This window comes from Hippocampus comes, unplaced genomic scaffold (assembly GCF_001891065.2).
Source record: "Hippocampus comes isolate QL1 unplaced genomic scaffold, H_comes_QL1_v1.1 scaffold110, whole genome shotgun sequence".
Classification (NCBI taxonomy): domain Eukaryota; kingdom Metazoa; phylum Chordata; class Actinopteri; order Syngnathiformes; family Syngnathidae; genus Hippocampus; species Hippocampus comes.
The window spans coordinates 871,693-891,410 of NW_017805498.1; the positions used below are offsets into that span (position 1 = coordinate 871,693).

The 19,718-nt window shown below is 40.7% G+C and overlaps 2 protein-coding genes across 8 annotated transcripts in view; both read left to right on the forward strand.

Moving 5' to 3' along the window:
* Positions 1 to 3,095: 3,095 nt before the first annotated feature.
* Positions 3,096 to 15,340, forward strand: tnfaip6 (tumor necrosis factor, alpha-induced protein 6). 2 transcript variants are annotated; one of them, XM_019876919.1, is made up of 8 exons: positions 3,096 to 3,170; positions 3,705 to 3,819; positions 8,251 to 8,427; positions 11,026 to 11,163; positions 11,883 to 12,044; positions 14,318 to 14,546; positions 14,630 to 14,670; positions 15,018 to 15,340. In XM_019876919.1, exons 3-8 carry the CDS (start codon positions 8,328 to 8,330, stop codon positions 15,137 to 15,139), a joined length of 792 nt encoding a protein of 263 aa, XP_019732478.1. In that variant the 5' UTR covers positions 3,096 to 3,170; positions 3,705 to 3,819; positions 8,251 to 8,327; the 3' UTR covers positions 15,140 to 15,340. The 2 variants fall into 2 exon arrangements, with proteins under 2 accessions (XP_019732478.1, XP_019732479.1); XM_019876920.1 differs by lacking the exons at positions 3,096 to 3,170; positions 3,705 to 3,819; positions 8,251 to 8,427 and adding an exon at positions 8,458 to 8,887.
* A 69-nt stretch (positions 15,341 to 15,409) lies between these two features.
* rif1 (replication timing regulatory factor 1) overlaps positions 15,410 to 19,718 on the forward strand; it is a 32,889-nt gene continuing 28,580 nt past the window's right edge. For 3 of the 6 annotated variants that reach the window (XM_019876913.1, XM_019876918.1, XM_019876917.1), the window contains exons 1-6: positions 15,435 to 15,613; positions 17,729 to 17,862; positions 17,979 to 18,057; positions 18,142 to 18,238; positions 18,561 to 18,691; positions 18,765 to 18,859. In XM_019876913.1, the coding sequence (XP_019732472.1) occupies positions 17,747 to 17,862; positions 17,979 to 18,057; positions 18,142 to 18,238; positions 18,561 to 18,691; positions 18,765 to 18,859 (518 nt within the window). In that variant the 5' untranslated portion in view covers positions 15,435 to 15,613; positions 17,729 to 17,746. The other 3 variants (XM_019876916.1, XM_019876914.1, XM_019876915.1) reach the window with 3 other exon arrangements.

A 19,718-nucleotide genomic window follows, 5' to 3' on the forward strand; every position in this document is an offset into this window, starting at 1 on the left:
GCATTAAACATTGCCATAGCGATCGGAGTGTTGCGGCCAGATTAGACGCTCCTTGTGTTTATTATTATCTCTCGGAAACACCACAGTTTTCATGCAGCTCATACCATATTATTTTGTTGTATTATTTCCACCACACCTTAAATGCCGGTCCCTGAAAATATTGTCTGGGACCTACAAAAATGTAGAGGGTTGTTTGAAAAAAATGCCGACCGTAAAGTTTTTTTTTCGACGTAGAAATTCTCGGTCGGTTGGGTTACCGGAAACACACTACTTTTTTTTCTACGCCTTATACTTTTGAGTATCAGAATTCTTGATTATGCACAGGGGCGTCACTAGGTTTCAAGAACAAGGGGGGCTTAGCCCCAAAAGGAACACAGCCCCTTTAGGGGGGTCCGGGGGCATGCCCCCCCGGGAGAATATTTTTCTACATTCTGTTAAAAATCCATCAATTCCGTGCACTTTGAGAGCAAAATGAAGAGGCTATGAAGAACTACACACATCAAATTAGTATCCTCTTTACTATGATGGGGCTTCCCCCCCTGGACTTTAACTGGACTAGATAATAGAAATTATAAAGAGTTCAAAAGTTCAATCTTGGTTGTTCAAGGGAATTAGAAGGATGCCCGATAACATAACCTATATGACAGTAGTCCTATATTCCTCTCTACCAAAATGTATTAATATATGCTTAGCCCCCAGAAGACTATGTATTTTGAGATGTCTGCCGTGATATGCAATTTAAGTTAGTACAATGAGATGCAAAAGCTTCATCACTTTGGAAAAACACAAGTTTGCTGCTCAATACTTACTGTAAGCTCCGATTGCATTTTGGGAACAGCCTTGCAAGTAAAATTAGCCTTGAGATCTGATGGACTCACCTGTCCAACAGAGCTCCCCCCGGCTCACTCTCTGTGCGTCTTTAGCCTGATTCCTCTAAAATAAATAAATTTATTTATTTTATATTTATTTATTTTTTTTATATAGGCCAAAATCTCAAAATAGGTGTTGCCTCAAAGAGTTGGTGTAATGATTATTTCTGTATTTAAGAATAAAATATTGCTTAATTTTTATGAAGCACCACCTTAATTTATCCAAAAGTGAACACTTGTTACAGTGCAGTTTCTGCTGTTACTGGAGATATTTTAACGGACTATAGTCACTAGTTTTACCAGCATGGATGCATTGAATACTTAATTTACCTTTCTAAAAAACTGTCGAATATCCATGCTGTCGACTCAACCTGACTTTCGGCAATGAACTGTCAGTTGTTGCGTTAGCATTTGATGTGGCGATGGTGACAGACACGTCAAATGCTAACGCAACACCTGTTGCGTTCAGGAAACCTGGGAGATTTAACATCACAATAATGGCAGGTTATCGAAATATAATTTAAAATGGCCACATTACATTGAATTTGATGCAATAAATAAGCAAAAGTACAGGAAAAATAAATACTACTTTTTTTTACATAATGCAATGAAATTATTTAGGGAGGCTAAAGACATTTTTAGGGAGGCTGAAGCCTCCCTAAAATAGGCCTAATGACACCCATGATTATGCATATCAGTCAAAATAGAAAAATGTGTTCCCATGATGAACGTTTACGGAACCCAAAATACAGTGGTTTCCCATTGGGTAATCTGACGGAAACTAAAAACAGTGTCTATTAAGTTCTGAAATCCTCAGGCCTAAAGCATCAACAAGAAGGACTTGGAAGCGCGGGGGAACTCCCTGTTGCCTGGTCGTTTGCACTTCTGGCCAGCATAGGAGGAGCGTTTTGTTAAAGTAACATTTTCTAAAATGGTAAATGTTCAACACCCAATAGAGCACTCCTTTGTGCTAAAAATACTAATATAATCCCACAATTCCACGCGGTGGACCATACTGGCAGTCAATGTCAGGTGTGTATGTGTGGGAACCAAAAATAAATTTCGTACTTTCACGAAAACTTAACATATTCAACAATAAGGCACTTCTTGTGACCACAAATGTTTTTACGATGGGTTTTGATCATTACCTGAATTCATTTAGAATTGAGGATGAGAAGAACACCTGATGGCTGTTCAGATGGTGAGTGATCTTGCAGAGTTTGCAGGCCACATTCAAAATTGCAAGATAGAAAAACAAACAAAAGAATGTGGACACAAAACAACAGACATTACATACTCAAGTCAATTTCCTGTAGGTCTACAAGGCCAAATAAGAAATCCTTAAGGCAGGGCTCGCCACCTCCGGTCATTGAGAGATCCTATCCATCCTGTTTTAGATGAGTCCCCACTTCAATACACCTGATTCAAATGATCATCTTATCACTAAGATCCAGATTCTTAAAATCAGATGTGTTGGAGGAGATAGGCATACAAAACATTCAGAATAGGGGCGAAATTCCTTCCTGGATACTTGGCTTTTCAGATAATCTTATTTAAATGTTACATACACATTCATTCAAAAGCTGCTATCGACCATAATTCACGCCCAGTCCGACCACATGCTGACTGCCTCACTGAAGCAAAAAGCTTAAATGTCCCTCCTGCCCTTTCATCTGAATTGATCTGTTATTTTTAGACATCATAGCTACACTCAATAACAAATGCCCACAATTTCAAAGAAAAAACATTTAGTTTGGTTCACAATAGCTATTTACAAAGAGCACTGCAAAGCCTGCCTTTTAATTTTCTAAAAATATTTGGCAATGACTTCTATAAAATCCCAGTTCATTTTTAGTTGAAGACCTGATGTAAAGGTCACGCATTGAAGTACTATTAATAGGAAGGAGGGAGGGTGGGGTTTTACAGTTATATTATTCACTGTAAAATGTCTTAAGAGATTACTGGATAAACTGCAGTCAGGTTATGCATGACTGTTACATCATGACAGTCATTCAGAACAGTCTGGATGAATTACATTTACAAAAAAAAAGAAGACTACTATTCAACATCCCCATCGCAGCCAGTTGTTTCCATGTGTTAAGTGCAACGGGAGGATTCCGCAAGGCCACCCTGGACAGTAAAACTCGTCTTTCTTTTCCAGAAACGTGTGTCTTCCCATCATTTCAAGACAGTCAAACACACCCTCAAAAAGAAAAACAAAACAAAGCACACCCACTGCCAACCGAGTTGCGATATTGTCCAGACTGTTCATTATGTTCTAAATACAGTCATGATGTCAAGGTCAAACATCGTTAACAACAATTTACTTCAAATGAGAATGACGTAGTTGAAAAGCACTTAAAATATCTGAAATTGCATCCATCCATTTTCTAATCTGCTTATCCTCACAAGGGTTGCAGGGCGTGCTGAAGCCTATCGCAAAAAAAAAAAAAAAAAAACTTAAGAAGTCTTGCGAAATTGATTTGGGGTTTGAAGGAAAATCTGTCTTCCAATTCAGACCTTTAACAGATGCCGGGACTTTTTTTTTTTTTTTTTTTAAGCAAATCCCTTCTCAACATGCTAATGTAAATGGGACAATAATATTACCACTGTTTTCAAGTTATAATTTCAAATTCAATTTGTTATTAAATCTACAGTGAGGGGCAACCCTGTAGATAGCGTACAATATATTTTGGTGATTATGCATAAATATGATTTTCAGTCATTCCAGCCCTCTGTGCGAGACCATAACTTCAAAATGACCGGTGATGAAAATGAGTTTGACAGCATCGATTTTGAATGTAAATGGCACGTGGATCTATTTGTGACCAACAGGTGGCACTGCAGGGCTCCTCCTACAGCAGCACACCTGTTGCTCATCATGTCATTAGGTTTTCTGGTAAAAGGACCGACTCCCTGGCCGACCACTCAGTGTCGAGTCATTTTTTCGGTGAGTGTTTCTGTTTGGGTTTTGTTTCTGCCATGGGCTCTTTTTTTTTGTTGTTGAGTACTTTTGGTTCTTATTTTCAGGACTTTGTTTTTGGATGTTATTTTCTCAGTGTTTTATTATACATCTTGTGAACTCCTGCCTGCTTTTTGGGGTCTTCCACCACCACGAATCATGACAGTAAAAACTTAGAAATCCACTCGTCTTTTGCACGCCTTCCATTTCCTTATTTGCCACGCCTATGACTCCCATCACCGGTGGTCAACATTACACACTTCCTATATTTGACAAATAAGGATGTCAACATTTATATAAAACATTTTATATGGTGACTTTCACGGTTTAGCGTGTCGACGTCACAGTGCAGAGGTACCGGGTTCAATTCCAGCTCCGGCCTCCCTGAGTGGAGTTTGCATGTTCTTCCCAGGCCTGCGTGGGTTTTCTCCGGGTACTCCGGTTTCCTCCCACATTCCAAAAACAGGCATGGCAGGCTAATGGAACACTCAAAATTGTCCCTAGGTGTGAGTGTGAGTGCAGACGGTTGTTCGTCTATATGTGCCCTGCGATTGGCTGGTAACCAGTTCAGGGTGTCCTCCGCCTACTGCCCGAAGACAGCTGGGACAGGCTCCAGCATGCCCTGCGACCCTTGTGAGGATAAGCCGATTAGAAAATGGATGGATGGAGAAATGGGCTTTTACGGTGACTTAAATTTTTTGACCCAAGAATGGATAGTTTCTTCTTCCATTCATTCTTATTCAAAAAATTGTATTGACCAACATTCAAAAACATCAGTATATTGGATGTCACAGTGTTCATTGTATATTAGAGCAGTGGTGGGCAGTAATGAAGTCCAAAGACAACTTTTTATTTGTAAACCCTGCATTTGAAAACCGAGATCTGTACTTTGTACCCATGACTTTTTCAAAATTATTGTGACATTTTTCAACATCTTAGCATGGCCAAAAAGGCGTACATACTGACAGGTAAAGTCATCCATGGTTGAGATCCTGGGGACGGCAGCATCGTAGAGGAGCCAGAGTTTTTTTTTTTTAGTTTTTTTTTAATTTAACATGTATCTACTTCGACTTGGGTTCAGAGTGTGAGTACATTTGCCACTTCTGACAGTAATTATTTGAAATTTCAATCCATCCATTTTCGAACTCATTTATCCTCACGAGGGTAGCGGGCGTGCTGGAGCCTATGCCAGCTCTCTTCGGGCCGTAGTCGGGGTACACCCTGAACTGGTTGCCAGCCAATTGCAATTTCAAACCATTTTCTGTAACAGTTAACACACTTGACTCACAGAGAGCAACGTGAGGGAATCAGACAAAGATCTTCCATTACGATGTTTGCTGTTTTGTGTTATTCTCCAGCCACCCAACCATGTCAAAGCCACTCCTATCCCCTGCAGTGCATATTATAAGTCACCCAACAGTGTGTTTCATGTTGCTGTGGATGGTTTTACATCATTGTCAAGAGCCCCAAAATGTCACCTCACCACCGTCCAAAAACAACTTGGCCACCGCTGGCTTTATTTTTTTTTTTCTATACAGTATGTTATCCTCCCTGCCATGTGCCCAATAAGTCCTCTGCTAAGTGTTCATTTAATGTGTTTCGTTAGCATGATGTCACAAATGACATCAGTACTTTTTCAAAGTTCACTCATGACACATGACACACACACCTAGCGGCAGACCCCAAAGAAATGTCATGAGAAAGCCATGAACGATGACTCTATCATTATAATGCAAGTGTTTGGAGTGACGGAGTCCAACTTTCCATGTGTGGGCTCGACGGGAAGGCGAGAGGGAGAGACGTGCTGAGGAATGAGACGGGCACACACATCCTTTCCCAGATCTGGAAGTCATTTGATGCACGTTTTACAGCTGCTTTGTTTGACCTGCGGCTATGACATTTGTCTGGGGAGTGAGGGAAGGTGCCCTCACCCGCCATCGTAATCACGTTGTCCTACACTTATTGCCTCAATTCTCATGTCAAATCTTTTTTGGGATGTATTTTCGTAGGCAATATGCAGACATGCCCGCAATAGGTGAAAATCTCTGTTTCGACGAAATCATATGAAAGCTTTTCAATTTGTTTTTACCCCCCTCATCTGCTTTAAACACACTCTACAGCAGGGGTGTAAAACTAATTTCTGTCGCGGGCCACTTTGGAGATACGTTTTCCCTTGACGGGCCGTTACGACAGTGAAAGCGAATAAATGTTTAATCATCCCTTCGCCTAACTTGTACACAACCAATTGATGGATTACTAGTTTTGAAATCACTCAACTATTTGTTTGTTAAATTAGGTTTAAAGTTTCTTTTTTTTCCAGGCAATGGTCTATTTTTGGTGAAGTTTCTCTTCAACTCTTACCTGGCTGATAGTTTCGGGTGTCACTTCAGCCTTCATCGGAGCTGTCACTGCTTCCTTGTGAAGTGTCTTTAAAAACAGCTATTGTTTTGTTGTTTGTTCCATTATTGTTGGAATGAGTGTAAACAGGGTTACAAAATTATTGCAAAATGTCGACATCATTTATTACACATGACAATTTGACATTGCTGTACAGATTTTAGCAAGGATCATGCGAGTTGATACACATTATTTTCTTTAGGTTGCCACATAAAATGATGTGGTGGGACGGATCTGGCCCACTCGCCCTGACTTTGACACCAGTGCACTACAGAATTACATAAGACATTTTTATAAGTACTTCTCATTCATTCAATCTGCTTTAATGTCACTCAAGGTTTACTGTAAACCTGACAGAAAAATCAAAAGACAACTACACATTTTATATTCAAACACCAAAATGTTCAACAGATAATTCAATCTAACGAGCATACGATAGGTTAATGCTAACATACAATGTGAAACCACATACTGTATGAGTCGTAGCATAGATGTTTGTATCATTTATAAACCTTCAAACAACTGTGTTCAAACCTGCATTCTCTCTGCTTTGCGGGATTTGGAATATTCAAACTGAAAAACTATTACACTGAAGGAACTAGATGTCATCTTCCTTTTGCTTTTAATTTTGTCACATCTCTTCCAGTAGTAATACAGTTGCGGCACAACGTGCTTCTACACTAACAATGCACAACTCAAAATTTGACTACGGTGGTCATAAGGCGTAGAAAAAAAAGTAGTATGTTTCCGGTAACCCGACCGACCGAGAATTTCTACGTCGAAAAAAAACTTTCCGGTCGGCATTTTTTTCAAACAACCTTCTACATTTTTGTGTAGAGGGTTTACATCGGTGCAAACTCTCGCGGTTATTCACATTGAGCGCGTGCGTCGTTTGCCCTGTCGTCTGTCAACAACATTGAAACATGGCGGCAGCCGCGATCTCCGACGATAGTTTAAACCGCGTTTTCTGTGTTACAGTCGCATGCTCGCACCATAATGTTAAGAAAATAGCATCCATTGATGTATTGAAAAAAATTCAACAAACTATTTGATGAACACCATGGGCCGAGTAAAAATCGAGGGCGGAGGAGGACGGTGGCGGAGGCAGGGGAGAGGCCCGGGGCCGCCCCCCGGCCCCCCGAGTCTGGAGCGGGGAGAAAACTAAATAGGTGGCAGCGGCGCTGGCCGCGGAGAGGCGTGTTCAATGTCTTCTTGTTTTATGTTTTATGGTTATTTTGTTTAAATTTTTGATGGGGGGGGGGGAGATTAAAAAAAAAAACTTTGTCTGACCTACCGACCCTATGCTGAAATTTCATGTTACCGGAAACACACAGTCTTTTTTGTTTGGCCTAATACACTACAATGAACAAGATAGCACATATACATTTCCTCAAAGGTCAACCAAAATGTGAAGTTCAAGATTGTCTTCTTCCAACCATGTAAAACGTCATCTCATTGAAAGTGTTTTGCTTTTCTTTTATGTTTCCACCCCACAATGTCATAACACTCCACTCGACGAGTCATTTTGCTTTAGTTTTGTCACACTTACGTCACAGTTAGGAAAAAACATGACTTGCACAGTAAGGAAAAGTTTTATGCTGGCAACGGTTACAAATTAATTGAACAATGACAAGCTAATTTAACATGAAATTTGATTTGAAATTCAAACAAGTGAGAAGTTAACCAGCGCCAGCTAGATCGCGTTCCACTTCACAGGTTTTACTGTATGAAATGACTTCATAGTAATAATCTAACTTTATTAGTGACTTTTTTTTTGGGGAGCGGCTTCAACTACCATAATATGTTTGTAGTCCAACAGTGTGATGAGGCTAAAGTGAGTACGAATGACAAGTTCTTGATGATGACATTAGTTGAACGTCTCTTTTTCAAAGGGTGGCGATACTTAGATTCAATCACCCGTTGCTGAAGTCACTCCCCTTCTCCTCCTCCTCCTCCTCCTCCTCCTCCTCCTCCTCCTCCTCCTCATCATCATCTAATTTCTCCTCCTTCCTACTCTCCAAGGGCCACATAAATAGGGGTCGGCAGTCCAAGCTGAGGGGGTTCCCTCATACACACACATCTGGCCAGCAGCTTGCACCATGCGACTTTTGGCTGTCTTGTGGACGCTGAGCTTGCTTCTCAAAGAAGCGCAAGCATGGGGCTACAGGAACGGCATATTTCACAACTCCATATGGCTGGGTAAATATGTTTTGATTTGTCTTGTGGGTTTTGTGTTTTTTTTTTGTTAAAAACTTTGAAAAGAACGTGAAGAAACTTTGTCGGGCGCCCATTGCACTGTTAACCATATGGCTCTGTTTCTGTTTTATTTGTTATCATATTTAACCACGTAAACAGGAAAAATATTAAAAGCTATGTTCCCAAACAGTTAAAACCACAATAATGAACTTCAGTAAGTCAACTAAATTGCTATTTCATAGTCTCAATCAGAAATGACCATTATTATCTTGGTAAAGATGTTTTTTTTTCTTTAATACAGATCTTATATTGTGCAGGTGCACCGAATGTTCTGACCTTTGACGTTTTTTAGCTTTTGTTGCCAAGCATGAGAGGCTATCTTCAAAGCGACACTTAACTTCATGATTGGAAGTAACTAGTAAAATGGAGGCGCCGTCTGTGCCAGTCTGTGACCTCATGCAAGGTAATTCCGGAATGACTAAACAAAGAAAAAAAATGTCTGACTAAAAGCTTCAGCCTTAATGTTAGGTGATACGTCACTGACAGGGGCCAATATTATGCTAGCTTATCGTAAGCAGCATGTCTTGTAGTCATGCATGCGTGAAGCCAAAACAGAATCAGACTCCCCTTGGTGAAGGCCACACAGAGTAAGAGACCATTTCTTTTTTCTTTCTTCGATATGTCATTTATCTGTCAGAAAGGAGGAATTGAACTTCCAAGCTGGTGCATTTAATAATCCTGTTCCTGAAGGCTCTCGGTTCAACTTGTCATTTTTTTCTAGTCAAGTTCATCGAAAGCTCCAAATTGTCTTATATCTTAAGTTGTCGAAGGCCAGGGGCGTAGCCAGAAATTTTTCAGCGGGGTGGCCAGCGTGACCCAACAGCTCAGTGAGGGGTGGCCAGGGATGGCCGTGCATGCGTCCATCATTCTTGATCACCAACCACAGTCAGGTTTTCCGAAAACAGAAAAATGCCCAACACATTCATAATCAAGCAGGAACAAATCTAAAGACAACATTTTGCTTGCTAATAGCCAATCGGACGGCTGACGCCATTCTGCTCACCACGATCAACAGCTCACTCATTCAAATCATATCTAAAAAGCATAACGGCAGAAAAGACTCTTCGTTCTTTGCAATTCAAAATGTTGCTTTTTACTTCGGTTTTTTGCTGCTTGTATCATGAGCTTGTGTGCAAGATTGGTACATCCATCCTTCCATTTTCAATGCCACTAGCTACGGTTACCAGAATTGTACTGTGAAAAAAATGGAGAAACCGTCCATCCATCTATTATTTATACCGATTTTTCTCACGAGGGTCAAGGGCATGCTGGAGCCTATCCCAGCTGTCTTCGGGCAGTAGGCGGCATACACCCTGAACTGATTGCCAGGCAATCAATGCAAGGCACACAAAGACAAACAAACATTCACACTCACAATCACAATTAGGGTCAATATGGAGTGTTCGCTTAACCTACCTTGCATGTTTTTGGAATGTGGGAGGAAACTGGAGAACCCAAGGAAAACTCACACGCACTGGGAGAACTTGCAAACAAACACACAGGAGGTCCAGATTTGAACCCTGGACCTCTGTACTCCAAGGCAGACATGCTTACCAGTAAATTTTACAGTGCACACTTTTTTTTTTGGTACAGATAATCATATTACAAAATATATTGCAATTATTTGTGCAGTAATTAATAGGGGTGCTCTGATCGATCGGCCACCGATTGTGATTGGTCAATTTTTGTGGAAAAGTATGTAAAGTGATTCCTGACCAGGGCCTTTTATGGCTGATTGATCGATCAACATAAGTTCTTGACCGGCGGGGTTGTTCTTAACCAATATGCACTCTAACTATTTACAGTATTCACAAAAAAATTGTTTAATATTCTATTACAAAGAAATCTACACTATGCACGTCACAGTCGATCATGCCACCTGCATTTTTTTTCGACAAATTACATTGCTAATACATTAATAATAATAATAATAATAATAATAATATGAAACACCGATAAGCTACAGAAAAAAATAGGGCAGATCCAGAAAAAAAATTGAGAAAAGTTGACATGCATTTCTCATTTTTTTTAATTTTGTAAAAATTTGTTGAGCAGTGTAATTAATAATGGCCATCTAGTGAATACACCGATCATGTAAATTACTCAGGATAATCAATGATTTAACAAGGTAGGAAACAGCATATCAATAAGCAACACGTCATTTGTATAAATCTCTGGAAGTGGTTACATTTGCAAATGGTCACTCCGGGAACTTGTCTTAAGGAATCAGAATGTCGGGCTATTCATGTAGTCCTCGGAGCTGCTGACCTTTTCTCTAAACTGTCAATGACGTAGACAAAAACACACCCATTACTTGCCTTATTTTTGTTATATACAGGTATCGAGTACAGTACATCTATTATCTAGTGGGTGTGGCTTGGGTGTGCCAATTTTTTTCATTGACCTGTAGGGCAATGATTGACCTCTGCCTTACCACCATTTTGTTAATCTGCGCTTGCTTGCTCGAGGAAATCTTCCATTAGGGTATGGATTAATGACGTTACATTACGTTTTCAGCTGTGGTGATCTTTCTTTTGACAGAACAAGCAGCTGGAGTGTACCACCGGGAGTCTCGCAATGGGAGGTATCAGTTGACGTACAAGGAGGCCAAAGCCATGTGCAAGTACGAGGGAGGAAGGATGGCCACTTATGAGGAGCTGGAGGCCGCTCGACAAATAGGTCTGGAAAACATGTACACCCGAATCTGGGATTCATCTTTGTTTAGATTCTAACTCTAATTTACCTCCAATTAGATGCGTCACCATCATGCAGAAGAATTTGTACATCCTAAGTGGGAAATAATTATTTCATCCCTACTGAATTTGCTCACTGCAAAGAAATGAACAATAACACCTTTCTGACAGATGTTTAGTCAATAAGCAAGCGTAACAATTATATCCTCCAATTATATACTGCAATTTATTGTGGGCTGGAGGTCAGAGCAAAATAATGCTTGAAAAATTCATTTCCATTGGACACTTTGGTTGCTGTTGCATGACATCCCCGGTGTATTGTAAAAGGGTGTTAACACCATCTTGGTTGGGTGACATCACTGCACTCATGGCACTGGGACTGAGTCCAGCCTCTTTTCTCTCAGGGGTCACAACCTCTCCCAACTAATCACCTGTGAGCAGCTCCAGGAGACTTTCCCCTTCAGCAATCTAAGCGGGAGGTCTCCAATTTATCAGGCCTGTTTTGGCATTGGTCTGCTTTTTGTAACAGCAACACTTGACCTCACCAGTAAGAGAAACCAGAACAAGCAAACCCACCAAAAAAGTCTCATGGTAGTCATTAGGAGGCTTTGTTCATGTCAATGGGGGTGTGGCGGAGGAAATGGTGGGCCGTTGAACGGAGGAAAGAATAACGCAATTTGACGCATTGGAATTTTTCTTGTTCAGGTTTCCATGTGTGCGCTGCAGGATGGTTTGATCATGGGCGCGTTGGCTACCCCATCGTAAAAGCTGGTGCCAACTGCGGCTTTGGAAAGGTGGGCATCATCGACTACGGCTACAGGATCAACAAAAGCGAGAGATGGGATGTGTACTGCTACAACCCAACCAGTGAGTAGGTTGCTTAAGTTCTTGATGCTACCAACAGTGGGCAGTAGAAATCACCTGCTGTAGGACTGAGCAAAAGAAGCAGATTTTTTTTTTTTTTCGGATGGGTTGCATATTCTACTTTCATTTCTTTCAGTTAGGCTTCCTCCCATAGTCAACAAACCTTGATTTAGGACTATAAATTGCTGTTTAAATAACGTACATGTTTAGCGAAAACATGTATGTTCGTTTTGTTCGACTATATTGCAAAAGTGGAGTTTGAGTCATATCACTTGATGATTCAGATTAACAGCGGTAGAAAACATCCTTGCTCCCTTCCTGATTTTGCTTTTTTTTTTTTTTTTTTGTCTCACGTAAATATTTCCCCCTGTCAAACAAATTTAAATGTTAGCCGAAGACAACACAAGTAAACACAAAATTCAAAACTAATAACTGGTTGGGAAACCCTCGGCAGCAACAACCAAAATAAAGAGTTTTATTTTGATAACTTTAATGAGTCTTTCACATCTCTGTGGAGATATTTTGGCCCACTCATTGTTGACGATGAGATCTGGCCTGCCTCATCATTTTATGCGGCCCACGAAAGCAAATCAAAGATGACAACTTCCTTGACGATTGCTAAAATCTGTACCAAAATTTCAAATTCTCATTTGTCATAAATAAAAGAGATATTGTAAGCATTTTCTTGTTATCAATCCCCTGATTAGAGTAACTTAAAAATTAGTTTGAGTATATTCTTATATATATATATATATATATATATATATATATATATATATGCTTTTAAAACCTGCATCTTGCACTAAATCAGATGGAAGCTCAAAATCCAGCATTATGTTGAAATCGTCTCGCATCATTGAGCAAGTGAAGCTTTGTCATGGTTCCCAGTGGTAGGTGACTGTGGTGACTGTGGTGATGATAATGATGATTATGATGATGGTGGCGGTTGGGAGTAACCACACTTAAAGACCAGTCATCCAGTCTGAAGCTCTGCCGACCACCAATGCTCCATGTCAAACACGAGTGACGACACAAAGGAGCTTAATCACTCCAGGATGGGACGACAGAGTCTGGAATGGAGACCGCAATCTGGTTTACTCCCTGTGACTTATCGCTCTTACCTCCAGGCTAAACCTGCATGACGTGACGGCATCCATGAATAAGATGTCCACAGAGGAGCGTTTCAAGTAGTCATGACTGTCGACCATCTGCCTGTCTTGAGGATTTGTCACGAAAATGCTCGAGAGAAGAAAGAATCAATCGTGGCTAAGCAGTTCGTCAGACAATCAAAGGAATATTTATTTCTTTTGGACTTCTTTATAATGTGCCCAAGGCACAATATGACATTGTGTAAGGCTGAAAAATTAATTGAATCTAAATCGACATTGCAGTGTAGTAGAATGCAGTTTTTAAATTTAAAAGAGCACAAAAAGAGAAAAAAAATGCTTCATACCACTCGGTGGTGTGGTTGTTTTACATCTGCTTTGAGCTGGTCTAAGTTGAGTCTACTTTCAGCCACCAAATTGTCAGGTCATGCGGGGGCATGTAAAACAGTACGTCAAAAATGTTACCGTTACAAAGTTATGACATTCATAGGCAAGGCAAGGCAGTATTAGTCATACAGCATATTTAAGACACAACTCAATGTGGTTCACACAACCAAAAGCACAACAACTGAAAAGCATTTACAAACAAACAACTAAAGACATTCAAAGGCAAACCAAAGAGAACAAAAGTAGCTTCCTAAGAATTACCAAAGGAACAGACATTAAGAACATCCATCCATCCATTTTCTAATCCGCCTACCCACACAAGGGTCGTGGGTCTGCTGGAGCCCATCCCAGCTGTCTTCGGGCATGAGGCGGGGTACATCCTGAACTGGTTGCTAGCCATTCGGAGGGCACACGTAGACAAACAACCATTCGCGCTCACAATCACACCTAGGGACAATTTTGAGTTTTGCATGGCATGTGAAAGGAATGTGGAAGTAAACCGGAGTACCCGGAGAAAACCCACGCAGGCATGGGAATAACATGACAACTCCACTCAGAACAGCCGGAGCCGGAATCGAACTCTGCATTCCTGTGAGGCAGACGTGCTAACCAATTGAACACTGTGCCTCCCCCATTTAAAAAGCATCATAAATCAAATGAAAAGTAGCTTTCTAAAATTACTGACAGTGAACTAGATTTTTAAATGCTTAAAAGACCTTAATCAAAGGCATGGTTTGTCATTTTAAGCAGTGTCCAATCATTATTATCTTATGTGTCTTCCAGCCAAAGAGTGTGGCGGCATTCTGACTGACCAGCAGAGATTCATCCAGTCTCCTGGTTTTCCAGACAAATACCAGGATGACCAGATCTGCTACTGGCACATCAGAGCTCGTTTTGGCCAGAAGATCCTCCTCCATTTTGTAGAGTTTGATGTGGAGGATGACACGGCCTGCTTGGCTGACTACCTAGAAGTGTATGACAGTTATGACGATGTGTCCGGCTTTGCTGGAAGGTGAGGGATCACTGGGGTGCCCAAAGTCACCTGACCTCCAACACAGTTACATCAAATCACCTTTAAACGTTTTTTTCCCCCAGATTTTGTGGTGATTATCTACCCCAAGACATAATCAGCACAGGTGAGCCACTATTAGTTTACTGGATTTCCAAACAAAACAAAAAGAAACAGGCGACACCGTAGACGGGTGGTTACCACGTCTACTCAGAATTTTAAGGTTCAGAGTTGAATTTTCACGTATGGTCTTCCTGTGTGGATTTGCATTAAGCTTCATTTTCCTGTATGAATTTTCTATGGGTACTCGTTCCTCCAAAAAAAAATCAACAAAAAAACATTTTGGTAGAGTCTAAATTGGCCAATGTGAACAATGCAATTGGGATGACCCAAAAAAGGGTAAGATGTTGGAAAAAAATTAAGGATGGGTGAAGAAAATGAATACCATTTGTCTTGTGAATTTTTTCTTTCCAGGAAACGTGATGACGCTGAAGTTCCTCTCGGATGCTTCAGTCACTGCAGGGGGCTTCCAGTTACAGTACTTTGCCATGAATGCATCTGCGTTGTCACAGAACTATACTGACTATTTCCACTGACCAAGATCAATAATAATTGCATCCGGAGTATTAAACACATATTTCTGCTAAATACAAATGCTGTTTAAACACTAGTGAGTACCTCTTTGACGTCAAGACTTCTATGTTATTCCCAATTTATGAAATGAATAAAATATATAATGTATTGTAAACTGTGATACAACTGTACGATGATAAATGAATAAATAGCATTGGAAGGGGAAACAAAAAAAGGTTGATTTTATTGCACTGGAAACGCAGCCTGATCCTCCTCGGAGGTGGAACAGGATGTGACATACAGGGGTCAAAGGTAATTTTGACGTATGCGTGGTGCTTTGGCGCCAGCTATTTCGCGGGACAGTAGGACAACAACGCGGTGTGTAATTTATACGAAAGAGCAGACCGAGTGTCGTTTAACAAAACAAGCCGACACTTGAAGCACATTGGGCGCTGAAATCTCGAAGCGGTCGGCTGCTGTCCTTGCTGCTTTTGGCGGTGCGTCATTTCTGCGGCTAACTTCGCTTTAGGAGCCCGAGCTGCGCGGCGGTTCTGTGCTCCGTGTGTGGCGTATGTACCCGTGTTGTTTTGTATAATTTTGTGTCGTGTTGTAATGTGTTGTTTTTTTTTTTCTTATTTGGTGTACGTTCGTGTTCTATAAAACACGTGTAGGTAAGCCAGCTGTAGTTGTTCGTCAATCTGGCGCATGTTTGTTGCGTTCTTGCTAGCTGTGCTAACTTGCGCGAGCTAATTAACTTTTAGTTTTGTCGCAAATCTCAAAATTCAAGTGCGCCAGGTCGCTGCAAATTTGTAATCCATTTTACGATGAGGGGAAATTAGTGACACATACATACATACATACATACATACATACATACATGGACCCGCACAAAATGTTTTGTGTCGATCATATCAGATTGATATTACTTTGTTTACAGCGCTGGATATCGTGAAGGCATCTTCACATTTTACTCTGATGTATGTGATTTATTTGTGGTTTTATGTGGTCCTTTAAATAAGGGAAATAGCCAATACCAACCAGTGATGTAGTGTTGAGGTTATTGTCATTTTAATTAAGAGGGGGCAAGAGCCAGTCCAGGCCAACTGAACAATATGCACCGTTTAATATTCAGAATATTAATTTATCGTTGTCTATTTCTGGATCATTTGTCACTGCCTTGTGTTGATACTTGTGGAGTTTCGACCTTAAACGACTGCCCATGCCGATTATGTTGTGTGGTCTGTCAGCCTAAACACAGACAGCATGGGTGCCACTTGAAATGTACGTTGAAATTGTGAAATTAGATATTGACATTAAATCAGAGTTGGACACTTTGACTTGAAATGGAATTCCATCCGTGATCCAAAATTACCTTGATGATGAAAATTTGTTTTGATTTAGTATTTCTGACAACAAAAAAATAACAGTGTTGTTGCTTACACAGGTGTGAAAATGTTAACCACTCTCAAGTAAAACTAAATAATTGTCCTGCGACACATTACATTGGCGAGGCATTGACATGGAGATGAATGCTTAGACAATTAATGTTGCAACGGATCAAGAAATTCACGGTTCTGATCGGGTCGTGAATTAGGTTACCACGACTTCATTCAGATCCACGCATCCAACCAGAGGCTCAAGACACTGCTAGAAAGAATGACACTACTCAATTAGCATGCATTTCAGGGGGGAAAAAAACATGGCCATGCTTAAGGCTTTTCCTTTCAGTCCTAAAAAGCCAAAGAAGTAAAATTCTAATAGAAATATATGCTTAATAAATGAAATTTGTTTCCCCAATTACTGTAATGTTGATGTTTTCATGTTCAGTGTTTTTTTAAAATTGCGGATTAAAAGAATTCAATGTTTTACTACACATTTTCTTTAAATGATTTTATACCACCTAATGCGGACTATAGTTTCAATAGTTTTGTGTTATAGAGAGCCTTGTACCCATCTAAAGTCACCAGAATGTGCACAGATTGACTTCTAAAAAATTGGAGGCATTATTGACACTCACTGATTAATGCATCCTTGACGCTGTTTTCTGCTTTTATATTTTGTTTGAAAATCTTTCCACATTTGAACAATTATATACTGCACTATATTATTATATTAAATGATTCTGTGTGTGCCTCATCACACTGCAAATCTTGGTTAAGTGACTGCAGTCATTTTAGGTAGAAAGAGTTTATAATCAAATGATCCTTTTACATCGGGAACTTGTAAATGCATCGCACCGTTTTGCACATGAATCGTTTTTTGGGATGAATTCTGACATTTTGAAGAGAAGCCCAAATCAAAATCCCGATTGAAATTTTGATTAATCATCTAGCCCTAAAATACAGTCAGCATTCAAAGATCCTTTCATGACAACTAAACATTAAATTTGGGAGGACCTTCACCCCGTAACAAAGTGGTTGTAGCCTTTCGGAAGTGCATCTACACAAGTTATCAAGGATGGCAAACATAAAACATTTTCCTTTTTACTTTCACTGGCAACACCGGTTTATGACATCATAAAAACATGAAATAGCAAAACATCTCATTTTAGTTTGTTACAAAATAAGTATTCCCCCTGCCCTCCTCCCCCAACCCCCATTCTCTTCATGAAGGCTGTGCAGCAATTAACGATGATGGCGTCGGCGGAGCCTCCGAACAACTTCAGCATCGTCCCCTTGCTGGAGTGTCTAGAGGACAGCGCCGCTGGATGCCCTGAGCAGACTGACGCCTACCTCACCATTGCCAAGTAGGTCTCGCCGATTTCTTGTTCATCGATTCTCTTTCCACTTTTGTTTTCTTTCCTTTTTTAATACATATATTTATGTGGGTTTTATTTCATTTGCATTTCTTTATTTACTTTAGTCGGCTCAGTGGAGAGGAAGGCCGCCAGTTTCTTCCTGCCGTGACAAAGCACTTTTCTCGCTTGGGTAATGCCATCTTGGTAAGTCTTTATTTTAAAGCCGGAAAGCTCTCCTTCGACAGCTACGCTTGTTAGTGAACTGCTGCCACTTGGTGTTATTGACAGAGTCATGTAAGCAGTCAGCATGCTGAGCTGAGCCAAGCCGCTCTACAAGCTTTGGGCTTTTGTGTCTATCATTCGCACGTTGTCTCTGGAGTGTCTGGTATGTTTAGTTTTTACTTGGTAAAACATGCATTCAGTTTTTAAAAATTGTTACCCTAATCATCCTCAACTAATTCAGTGTCAGCCATTTTCAGACCTTTTTTTAAACCCTTAACTTTTCATAAACAAAGGAAAAAATATCAATAAGTACCTGGGATTGAAGGTGTGGAGTATGAAAAGAAAATTGAAAAATATGCCTCTGGCAGTCATTTCAGTCGGGAAATCTAATTTGAGATACAAGTGTTTTTAGTTAGGATGTGGTCACGGAACAAGTTAAAAGTGTAAGTAAAGGCACCGCTGTATTGTTTATTCCTGTTTTCCAGAAACGTTCACCACAGAAATGCTCTCCGCACTTTGCTCCCTTGTGGCCAAATCGCCGGAGAAGAACACTTGCACCAGAGCCTTATGGGTCATCTCCAAACAGAACTTCCCTGCCGCTATGGTGGGCAAAAAGGTTAGCACGGACACAAACAATGACGGTCCTTTCTCATGAGGCACCGTACTCATTTTGTGATCAATCTGCTCAGGTGCCATGTATACTGAGCATGCTGGAGAGCGTTTGGAGCAAAGGGGAAGTGCAGTCGGTCGTTGTGGAGCATGAGGCTCTGAATGTAGTCATCAGGTATCTTTTACCGTTCTTGTACATGTTCGTCCATTCCATTAAAATCAGGGGTGAATGCGGTTTCTATATTTGGCAAAAACTAACAAAGGGTGCAGTTAATCAGACTCGACTAATGGCCTGAGTGGGCTTCTGGTGCGGCAGAGATTTGAGCGGAGCGCACTGCTGGTGTGATGTGATTTGATTTGATTTGATTTAACTTTTTATTAGGTCTCCCATAGGAGAAACTTGTCTCGGAGGACAGTCCCTCTGTGCTGCTACATACATTGAGCAAAAAACATACACAGCACAACATAATTAGGACAATTACATACAAGACAAGACAGTATACACTCTACACACATTGGACACTACCCTCACCGGCCACTTTATTAGGTACACCATGCTAGTAACGGGTTGGACCCCCTTTTGCCTTCAGAACTGCCTCAATTCTTCGTGGCATAGATTCAACAAGGTGCTGGAAGCATTCCTCAGAGAGTTTGGTCCATATTGACATGATGGCATCCCACAGTTGGCGCAGATTTGTCGACTGCACATCCATGATGCAAATCTCCTGTTCCACCACATCCCAAAGATGCTCTATTGGATTGAGATCTGGTGACTGTGGAGGCCATTTGAGTACAGTGAACTCATTGTCATGTTCAAGAAACCAGTCTGAGATGATTCCAGCTTTATGACATGGTGCATTATCCTGCTGAAAGTAGCCATCAGAAGTTGGGTACATTGTGGTCATAAAGGGATGGACATGGTCAGCAACAATACTCAGGTAGTCTGTGGCGTTGCAACGATGCTCAATTGGTACCAAGGGGCCCAAAGAGTGCCAAGAAAATATTCCCCACACCATAACACCACCACCACCAGC